The following is a 12,135-nucleotide window of genomic DNA, read 5'->3' on the forward strand; positions in this document are numbered from 1 at the left end:
TGAAGCATACGAATACCATATAAACACATTACCAAACTTGAAGCATACGAAGGCCATATAAACACATTACCAAACATGAAGCATACGAAGGCCATATTAAGTCTTCGTATTAACACATTACCAAACATGAAGCATACGAAGACCGTATGAACACATTACCAAACTTGAAGCATACGAAGACCGTATAAACACATTACCAAACTTGAAGCATACGAAGACCGTATAAGCACATTACCAAACTTGAAGCATACGAAGACCGTATAAGCACATTACCAAACTTGAAGCATACAAAGACCGTATAAGCACATTACCAAACTTGAAGCATACGAAGACCGTATAAACACATTACCAAACTTGAAGCATACGAAGACCGTATAAACACATTACCAAACTTGAAGCAAACGAAGACCGTATAAACACATTACCAAACTTGAAGCATACGAAGACCGTATAAACACATTACCAAACTTGAAGCATACGAAGACCATATAAACACATTACCAAACTTGAAGCATACGAAGACCATATTAAGACATAACCAAACTTGAAGCATACGAAGACCATATAAACACATTACCAAACTTGAAGCATACGAAGACCGTATAAACACATTACCAAACTTGAAGCAAGCGAAGACCGTATAAACACATTACCAAACTTGAAGCATACGAAGACCATATAAACACATTACCAAACTTGAAGCATACGAAGACCATATAAACACATTATCAAACTTGAAGCATACGAAGACCATATTAAGACATAACCAAACTTAAAGCATTACACTACATTATAATCTGAACAAATAAATATATTTTTTATTTGATTTCTAGCGTATGTAGATACCTTTTATTTAAGATTGGAGTTTTTTTCCACACCAACACATGATGCTCAGAGGGCAGTTTGAGATCTCAAGTAAGAACACGGCTTGTACATAACATGTGAACAATATTTCTGTTTTAAAAGCATTAACGCATCAACAAATATTATTCATCACAATATGTTACATCTGACAAGTGCCATAAAAATGTATGTAAATGTGTTGAATAAGTAGAAAACATGATTATTGGGTATATAACAGCTGAAACATTCATTTTTAATGACATTCAATCTATACATCTTAAATTCATTTTATTGGGAAATGGCCCCTTCTGTGACACCAGTCAAATATACAGGAGATTCACAGCAGGGGATTGTCATGACAAACATTCCTCAAACTATGCCTTTTTTTCAGCTTGATTGTCTCCCTTATGATGAGATGGAAAATATGGATGCAGTTGTCTTTCATGTTTCTAAATGTAAAGTAACTAAATGACTTCAATAATGACTTTTTTCAACAGATCAACATGGACGAATGCTATTACTCTTGGACTCACACCCAGGTCCATCACTCACGTTTAAATCCAGTCTTGCTATACATGTGCATAGTGTTACCAGAATATTTTAAATGTTTATTGAGTTAGGGCCAAGGTTAAAGTGTTCACACAAACAATGAAGACAACGACAGCAGGACTATCACAACATTTCTTTCCAAAAAAACCAGACAAGATAAAAATGTCACAACTTTTATTTGTTCAAAAATAAATACACATATATACACATTTACATTATTACCAGACTATGTTTAATGCCACTGAGATCTTAATCCTCCATGACTGTGTTCATGAGCATGTGAATGTCCATGACTGTGACCATGACCTTGATCTGAGAAATGTCCTTGACCTTGTGTGGCACCATGTTCCCTTATCTGTTGACCTTGAAGAATGGAAGTAGGGGGCTTGCTGGGGATTCCCCCGGGGGAGGTGTAACCCCCAAACTCCTGGGTAGGGGAGGGCCCCCGGGCTGGAACAAGGTTGGGGCCAGAGTAGGAATATGAAGGGAATGAAGGGTTGGATCCCATGATGTATGTGGAGGCCCGGGTCCAATCATCCTTGAATATTTGTATGGTGAGCGTGGACACAAGGTTGGAGAGGCGGTTGTAAACATGTGCAAGGACCAGCTGCTCATTGGCATCACGACGCACACGGACCTGCACTGAACCAGCCTGAAACATTGATGATTAAAGTCAAATGAAACCCATTAATTAGGGTTGCAAAGTATGCACCAAAAGAAATGGTATAAAATTCAAAATGCTTAATTTGCAAAATTATTTACATTAAAAGCATTAATATGAAAAGAGACTCCCAAACTCATAATGAGTAGTCCATTTGTTAAATGCACTTAATCACAAATCAGAACTTTTTACCGACAACAAGGTCATGAGATCTTGAGATTCATGCAAAATATTCAGACACAGGGCCAGCATGGACCTAACAATGCACTTTATAAAACTGGATATAAAAATGTGTTTATTTTTTGTAACCACTTACCAGCGATCCAAATGAGAGTGTCCAGAAGTGTTCCTCACGAAACTCAAGCACACCATCGAGTGTCGAGGCCTCACGTAGAACCTTGTCCAGCTGGCCAAGCATGTGTGCTGGCGTCGTCTAAAACATGCACAGTCTTCCCGTTAATATACAACAATTTATAAAAACAAAATTATTAATTCATTTAAGGACTGATTCTTATTTTTTGTGCGTTCATGCAGTATGAACACTTGGCTGCAATTTTGCATATCCATGAATCAGGCTAGCATTTTTCAAATGATATTTCTAGAAAATAATGTCTTTCATTTAAATTCTTCATAAAACATCGTAAAAAGCATGTAAACAAGCCGGCATTCAACAGAACATGTGCCCTGCTATATTTAGCAATAAAGTAGATCGTAGTAAGATCACTACGCAGGGTGATTCACCAGCGCCCAATCAGAGAGATGCTTTCTTTCCAAACTCCGCCTACAAAGGTCACGAAAGGTTGACCGGTTCATGCAAAATGAACTCAATTTTTATCGTTCAGAAAATCAAGAAACAGATGTAAATATTAGGTTTTAAAGTCTTTGTGACAGGTAAATTGTCTTGCATGTGAGTTTACATCTACAAGTTTTTAACTACAGATAGAGAACAAACAACATCTTAAAAGTAAAAAGTACACTCTACAGGCAATGACAGACAATAATCAGGTATGGTTTGACTCTTTTTTTGATTTAGATGAGGTTTTTTATGGCTTGAGGAAGCTTTAACAGTCATACATGAACATAATCTCATATACTTAACAACACTTTTAACCCAATGTAGGCTCACTTTTGATATCCTTAATGTCAGTCTTAGATCATCATTGTTCATTGAAAATAATCAGTCAAGCCAAAAATTTGCTAATTTTTGATCAAGTAATGATCATCAAAAGTTAATTAAGGTGGTATAGAAGAATAACAAAATGTATTTTAATGTTCACAAGGGTACATAACAAGGAGCATGGTCTTGGGTGTCAACTGAGATTTAATAAAAATATATTTCGGATATTTATAGCACAGATTCTGCCTTTAACTTTATAGATGTACCCGGGCACTCTAGAATACCTCATTGAGCTAATGTTTTTTTATGGTTATCATATACCTGACTTTGAATCAAGATCCGGACCTGCACTTTTGTTAATGGGAAATACTTTTCAATGATAAGCTGGAGGTTTTTAGCTGAATACAAACTAATTTAAACTGTTGTTCTCATAGCGATAATCAATTCCCTGATTACACAATCGATTATCAGGTAACCTCAATCATAACCAATCAGTTTATCCTCAATAATCAATCATTAATTTATCCGTAGCTGTACCATTTACCTGTAGGAGTATTTTTCCAGTGTACACAGCCATAGGCAGCATAGTTCCAATGTTCATAAAGGCAATCATCATGGCAGCACAGGTGTCGGATGTGTAGTACGCCCTGGAAATACACATTGTTCTGTGGCACTTAGTTCAAGTTTTACTGATATCCAAATTGCCTGGGTCCTGACACATCAATCAGATTATATGTGACATCTTCTTTTCATAATACTTATTATAAAGCTTTTTGAGAGCGCCAAACAAGACGGTTTTACAGGTAAATCAAGGATAAAAGAGTACCTTGTATCTATGAGTATGTGAGTGATTGTGAGCATAAAGCCTCCAGCAAACGCGATCAGAGTCAGAGGATTGATCCGGGGCAGGAGAAGCTTACTTAGACCGGGGATCACATGGCATATACTGTAAACAAACACATAATAATATTAGTCAATATAATTTCCTGCAGCCACTACACTCTAATTAAACAAGAAATGTATTCACCATTCTTGCTGATGAGAGTGCTGTTAGGTATTCAAAAGTGTTTCACAAAGTATGACACTATTAAGAATATATGTGTTATTAAACATTCTGCATGAATTGTTGAGTCCAGTTTTCTGCAAGATATTCACATAACTGACATGATCTGACTATATTCAACCCTATATTTTACTGCCTCAGCATACAGATCACTTTCGTGAGGGTTTTGATAAGAGGTACAAGAAGAAGATTTGAAGGGGTATTAACATTAACACATAAGTTGCAAGTGACGCAGTAACCTTTCACTGATGTCTGTGGTGTGTTCTTGGAGCCAGCTAGAGCTAGAGGCTGCCATCACGTGATTAAGGGCCTTATTGTCACTGCTGTAGACCAGGAACATGTGCAACATAAATCCAAACACCACTCCAACCAGCAGGCGGCCTCTGAAATAACCATGTATGAGATGTATTATCTATTAATACTGGAGACCAAACAGACAATAACATACTTATGTATGCATTGTCAGACCTTAACTAGAACTGTAAGCCATAGGCTAACGAATACCCCCCACCCCTCCATGTCTAGGTTGTTTGCCCTGGAGTTAGGCCGGACAAAGCTAATTTTGCCTACTTTAACACATCAAGGGGAGATAACTCCAGTCAGGGTCATGTGACCTGTACCAAATTCACAGAGGCGAAAGTTTACAACATGGCCATTAATTTCTGAAAGTTTGATAAAGATTTGTTGAATAATAACAAAGATGAATCCCGGACAGGGCTTATTTTGCCTACTTTAACACATCAAGGGTAGATAACTCTGGTCAGGGTCATGTGACCCGTACCAATTTCACAGAGGCGCAAGTTTACATCATGGCCATTAATATCTGAAAGTTTGAAAAAGATTTGTTCAATAACGACAAAGATGAATCCCGGACAAAAAAAAACGGACGGACAGACGGACAGACGGACAGACAGACAGACGGACAACCCGATTCCAGTATACCCCCCCCAAACTTTGTTTTGGGGGGTATAAACATAATGTGATCCTTAGGCCAAACTGTTTCTCAAGTCTTATGATTAATACATATAAATACATGCTTTTGAGTTACTATGAAGGTCGAATACAAAATTAGTGAACAGCAAAGTCATGAGACACATATGAGTTTTGGCACAAACACAACAATCATTTCATAAGTCAATAAACGTGAAGATAAGCAGATATAAAGGTAACAAGAGCTGTCACAGGACAGCGTGCTCATATATATGCCGATTTGTCTTAGAATTGTATACAATATGACAATGTGCCTATCAAACGCAATAAATTAAGGTCAAGTAAAAATTAAACAAGACACACTGCAATGTGACAGTCCTGAACAACTGTGTGAAGTATAAAGTGAATTGAATCAAGGGTGTTAGAGTTATAAGTGAAAATGCCAACTTGCCCTAAAACTTAAACAGGACACCAAGGCCAGGGTGAGTAGTTAAACACCCTTATTCTTCAAAAAGTCAAGCTAAAAAGCATTTTGTCTAGACTTCTATTTATAATCATTGAAATGCAGAAATATTTGTTGATAAAAATATCTGTTCAATGCACTTGATTGAAACTATATCTTACGTGTGGATCTCTGGCTGTTGTATGATTCTTTCAATGCTGGAAATAAAAAAACAACTAGATTAGTAAATGAGAAACAATGTAAATACATACCAGAGATATTTCCTCAGAATTCATGTGTGTAGATAAAGACAAAATATTTCTTTTAGTCTACAGACAAATAAATTGACATTTCTACAATTCCATGAATCAGATGTGTTGTCTGTCAGAAGCATCTATCATTTGTCTCGTGAAGGTCACCATGACCTTCAACCTTCTTACCCCATAATCCCCCGGATCATGTACAGACCTTGATTAATGTACATACTAAGTTTGAAGAAAAAGTCATTAAAAAGTAATTGATCGGAAACATAAGTGTGATGTCAACAAGTGTTCTCTGTGTGTTGGACATATTTCGCAGGCGACAAAAAATGAAGCTGGTGTAGTTTCCTTCATGCAAAGCATATCCCCCATGTTATCTAAAACATCTTTATTGAGTATTTGGCATGAAAAACATTGACTTATGATTTATAAATATTTGACAGAAAATGGCTCAGTGAGCTTATCATCTTTACATTAAATAGATATCTTTGTACATTTATCTTGTATTTTGTATTCTGTTACCTTTCTTTGACTACAAAGAGAGCTCCTAGCTGGCACAGCATGGTTGTGGCAAATGTGGCCAGCACCTCAAATCTCTCATACCTGAAGTACAACACAGCATCACGTTGAACAGTTTAGTTTATACTGACCTATAGGCAAAAAAGAACTCACTTTCCTGTGTTAATCCAGTTAAAGTACCCTTTTTGAGCTGCTACAAGGTGGTACCCCTAGTGAGACTCAAACCCATGACCTCTCGGGTGAGACTCAAACCCATGACCTCTCGGGTGAGACACAAACAATCAAACCATTAGACCATTCGCACTCACTAGAAAAAAAGAGTGGACTGTTATAATTGAAATTTGCTATATGACAATATTTTATGACTCGGCGGTCAGTTACATTTTTGAGTCCAATTATTCATTAGGTAATGGCAGTAAAGAAATATATTCTTTTTAATTTCTTAAATCTTTGTAACAAAAACTATTTCTTAAAAATGTTTAAAAAAAAAATGTATCTCTACTTACCCAAATGAGTATGCAGGCGTTGGCCGTTGAAGCCTCACCCATACACTCAACAGGCATGTCAGTAAGCTGTAACAGAATAAGAGTAAATTACTTGTTCTTGTAAGTTTGGTATATATTTAAGTTTTGAGACTAGATACAAATTCAAAGGACATGATATAAAACCTGTCATTGTTTGAAATTGATTGGAGTATTTCCTATAAATCAATTCATTTTTAAATAAGTCATTCTGTACTTAAAAATGAACTACTAGTCTTGACAACTTACCTAAATATGTCAAAGATGGTTAAATATGTGTAGGCTGTTAAAGCTGAAAAATTAAATAATACATGAATTTTGGACTATTAGACACATTTTTAAACAGTTTTAAACGTCTGTTGAGGTCAAGTTCATAATACAAGTTCAAATATTCATTGTACGAAGGCCTCTGGCCCATATACAGTTATGCATACATAAATACATATAAACAACGTGGAGTTGACTTAGCATAGAATTCACAAATATTAGTTGTTAATATGGCATCATACATGTTAATCAACTATTGATAAATTGTCTTTAATTTTGTCTGCATAATACAAATGCATAGCTTAATTTTGCAAAACTTCTTCATTTTTTGTAGCTATTAATAGAAAAACTTATGAAGACTAGGGTACACGTAATATTTAAATGGTATATACACTTCTCTTATATCTCTATACACTGGACATTTGTTAACAAAATGATATTCATCACCAACAACACTTTTACAATATAAACAAAATCTATGGTCCCTATCAATTCCGGTTTGCCTGCCTGTTTCGATAGCAAGGCGATGCGATGAACATCTAAAATTTGCTAAACATTTACGAAATTTATAAACTGTAACAAAGTTCACATATAATTCTGCTTTTAAACATGATTTTATATATATATATATATATGTAAAATTTATTAAGTTTCATATTCTCAGAACAAGTTTGACTCCATAAAATTGTAGATGTTGATCTTTCAATCTTGTTACATATTCTGTAAGAAAAGCACTTTCATTTACTACATGCTGTGACTCCCAAATATATCCAAAACCATTCCTAAACAGATTCATACGCAATACACTAGCCCAATTTTATGACCTAGACTATCATACAATTTTATCATATTGTAACACAACTTTACATATCTATTATCAGGAAGTTTAAAAAAAAATAACCAATATTAAAGACAATGTTTCGAAGCATATATATGTAAAGGTAAATGACCTAGATCACCTAAAACAGCACCATTACAAGCTTTAAAAGATATATTTAAATACCCTTTACATGCATATAATTGGACATTTTCTGTAGCATTCTTTGAAGTCATTCCCCAAATTTCAGCACCATATAACATTATAGCTGATATTTTTGTATCAAACATTTTAAAAAACACTGAAGAACAAAAGGTAATGATGCAATGCCTTTAAAATACAATATAACCATTCTAATGGCATTAATTTTTATCAACAGTAACATTATCAAAAATAGACACTTGCAAAACTGATAATCTGCTTATAATATATGAGTATCAACACAATAACATTTTCTAATATGTTCTGTACAACACCAAGGGTATCTCAATACCTAAACTTTCCTTTTCTCAGACAAGTTAAAAACCTACCCATGCTGTTTGTGTCATGGCACCACACAAAGAGAACACCAGTACCAAACACATTCAGGGCCAGAAACACCACAATCTTCTTTGCCTGTAACAAACAGTGTGGTTGTAAACTAAATTGCAATTGAATCAGAACAAAACATTCATAACCATTTTTCCTAAAAAAAATAATAGAGAAAATACAGTATTTCAACCATAAGAGGCACATTACCTCTACATGTCAATGTCTTTGAAAAAGAATAATAAATTTGAATTGAAATAAACGATAGATTTTCTACAATTGGTATACATCTTGAAAATAACATCCAACTTTCTTGAAACCATGTCATTATGCAACAACAGTTTGTGCTAAATGCCAACAATATAAACAAAGCAGAGAGGTAAACAAAAAGACTAACTTCTTTTAATCGTAAAAGTGACTGGAATTCTGCTATGAATGCTTGTATGGTAGATTTTCTGCCATTTGTAAAAGGGTATATGGTGGTCTGAAATAGCAAACAACATACAACAGTTGAATAAACTTTAAACATTATTTTACCACAATAGCTTTATAAATAGAAATCTACTACTAATGCTCCATTGATAGGATTTGAGATGATTTTGCATTGGTATATTGATTTTAAATGATACAACTCTGTTTTGAAGTTTATTATAACATATACTTATATATCTTACTTGTGGTGGAGCATGACTTGTTTCATATGCAGAAGCTGAAATTTATATTACATGTGTAATTATAGATGATAAATGTCAAAAACAAAAATTAATAATTTCAACTGTACAAGTATGTGTGTCTCTTATATATAACAACAACACTTATACACAGTTTTCCATGAACTGTTCAATGATAAGGTGTCTTCAAAAGTTAGAAAGTTTCCATACAAAAATCAATTATATGGTAAATAAACTGCAGATGTATGATAATACTAATAGTCAATACATAATTATGTCACCCCTATGTTAAAGTTACAATGTCAATTTCATTAAGACCTAGTGGATGCAGCTAAAATGCATTTTACAATGAGTTATTGAATAGGGCTGGCAATACTTTTAAAGATATGTGGTTCATTTTACTTATCTGTATCAGACAATACATTTCGTCCGAAATGCCGTGTTAATCCGAAAATCATTCTTCTGGATGTAACGTATAATTACGCAAATTCAGACATCAAGTGAGTTATAAATAGAAATTATAAATACCTTTGCCGGTGTCTGATGTTACGCTGCTACTGATTAGGTCAGGGATGCTGCCATAAGCTGACATTTCTAAAAAATAAGACAAATTGACAAGTCAACAGAAAGGGGAGCAGACAATGATTTTATGTAAGTACAGTACAGGTTACGTACCACCATTTTGTTAAAATTGAACAAAGTCTGAACGTAAACGACGAACTACCTGGTTCTTGAGGGAAACTGTTAGGCTCCCAAGGCATGTCTTTTCTCTCGATGTCACTTGATTCACATGTACATTCCAGATTACCGACAGGGTCATGTGTATCCCTATCGTAGAAATTATAATCATGTAAAAAGTGTGACCCTTAGATAGAGTGATTGCAGAAAGTTGGATCAAATGCGTTCAATATTTTTGTCATCAACATTTTATTTACCCATTACAATTCTACTGAAAGTGACGCATGTAAGGCTAGGGATGGAATTTGAGTATAGCTTATGACATGGAGTTTATTTGAAAGTTTAAATTGTTATCATATTATTATATTTACGAACAAAAAGAAGAAAACAAGTTTGCATTAGGTAGGCTGATAATTGACCTCTCGTGCCAATGTCGGCAAATACGTGTTCGACGCACACATCTCCAGCACCGGCGGCGCTACCGTCAAATCGGGGCGTGTGTTTTCTTGTGGTGCGTGCATTTGACAAGACTGAGTTAGGTGTTTTCATATTTTGTTCATTGTTATACACTGTACCACTATTCTGTTCATTCGGTTTATGTTGCCAGAATCCAAGTACGTAATTCCAGCTTAAATTGAAGATCTACTTTCAAAGCAGTTTGAAAGTAACGAAGACATCGCACAGTTTCCTTCACATAGCATGCTGGCAAAATTGTTCGACAATGACGAAAAGTCAGGTAATTAAACATTCAGCATTTGGTTCTTGCATCCTATTCTTGGTACAAAACTAGCTTTAATTTATCATTGAAAATTGAACATACTCTCCCGGAACGTCTACGGATACCGAACCTTTTGTAACCGTATATCCGTCCAACTGAAGTGTTGTTTTTTTCAAATTGTATGGACATTTCCAACGGTAGAAAATATGTACCTTTAAAATTGTCAAAATATACGCACACTTCAATTAAACGGTATTATCTTTGGTGCTGGAAGTGCATCGAGCATCCAAATACTTGTCACGACAACCAGTAGCCAATAATCGCTAGAGTCGTCGCTTATCATCCTTCTAAACAATTTTCGTGGTTTTTTTTTTCGCGCGAATTAATTTCAAAGAAACTTGGAACCATCGAAAATATCTTGCAAATAACTAGCGGCAGTGGTTGAACTAAGTCCAGACGGGAAAAAACAAAAGAAACGCAAATACAACTTAAAAAACGCAGCAGCTATATATGTTTCAAACAGTCAATCTAAGCCTGCTTTATATACAGATAATATCCAAACGTAACGTGCGAGACCAACAAGGCCAAAATATCCCTTCAGGGAAAAGCATGCTCAACCTTGAAAGGGTCGACTGGTCTTTAAATACGGTAAATTCTCAATCCACATGGAGCCTGGGCTTTGCTAATTTGCAAATTCACAACCAAGTAAAAATACGTACTATGAACGTACTTACGTCTATAACGGAATGTTATAATTTGAACGCACACCGGTATGCATATTACATGTACATAATCATACACATATACGAAGGTTGTCCAAAAATAGCATCATATACTTGCTAAATAAGTTAATATTGCAAAACGGTATAGTGCTTAAACTTTCCTAATGTAATCATCATTAATGTTGTGTTAAACTTTGCATATATATTTTGATTCAGCTATAATTGTTTTCATGCAATAAACTTTTAATGAATTATTTCACCCCTATAATTATTATCTAGAACTTAACGGTCGCATGCCTTATACTGTGCTTTTGGATGTCCTCAAATAATTATTGACAACTTTATTAAACAGTAAATAACATGACAAGAAGCTTTTGAAATTAACGACTATTAACTTATTTTTAGTAGTACGAGTATTAAGAGAACATGCAATTAACAGAGTCGGGCGATGTAACTTACTGATTTAAACGCTGTGTGGACCTCGACACAACAGATCATGTTTGATTTAGATATCTATAAAATTGATTGTGTAAGTGTTTTCATACTGTACTTGAGAGGGAGTATGTTAAATAGTCACCTAGCTTTTGTATTATTTTCACTTCTATCTGTCTTAACAATCAACAATTATACGCTATTTGAGGGCGACCTTGTATCCAAATGGTCCTTTCCAACCGTAGGCAGCAGGCCTTGTTGAATGCCGTCCGTCTGAAGTTACACAAAACCGCACTTGACCCTCTGCTCCTCCTACTTAACATAAAAGAATCCCACAAAAGAGTTGTCAACTTTCCACCTATCATCTACAGGAAGATTTGCAAACAGCAGGACATAA

General features: G+C 35.0%; 1 protein-coding gene across 1 annotated transcript; it reads right to left on the reverse strand.

Moving 5' to 3' along the window:
* Positions 1-1,551: 1,551 nt before the first annotated feature.
* On the reverse strand, positions 1,552-9,838 carry LOC128226613 (zinc transporter 6-like). Its single transcript, XM_052936572.1, has 13 exons — positions 9,717-9,838; positions 9,192-9,226; positions 8,915-9,001; positions 8,520-8,604; positions 7,155-7,197; positions 6,891-6,956; positions 6,388-6,468; positions 5,788-5,823; positions 4,473-4,616; positions 3,997-4,116; positions 3,715-3,817; positions 2,370-2,486; positions 1,552-2,044 (listed from the first exon to the last, which is right to left on the reverse strand). The coding sequence occupies exons 1-13, from the start codon at positions 9,778-9,780 to the stop codon at positions 1,625-1,627; spliced, it is 1,401 nt and encodes a 466-aa protein (XP_052792532.1). The 5' UTR covers positions 9,781-9,838; the 3' UTR covers positions 1,552-1,624.
* Positions 9,839-12,135: the final 2,297 nt, after the last annotated feature.

This window comes from Mya arenaria, chromosome 3, assembly GCF_026914265.1.
Source record: "Mya arenaria isolate MELC-2E11 chromosome 3, ASM2691426v1".
NCBI lineage: Eukaryota > Metazoa > Mollusca > Bivalvia > Myida > Myidae > Mya > Mya arenaria.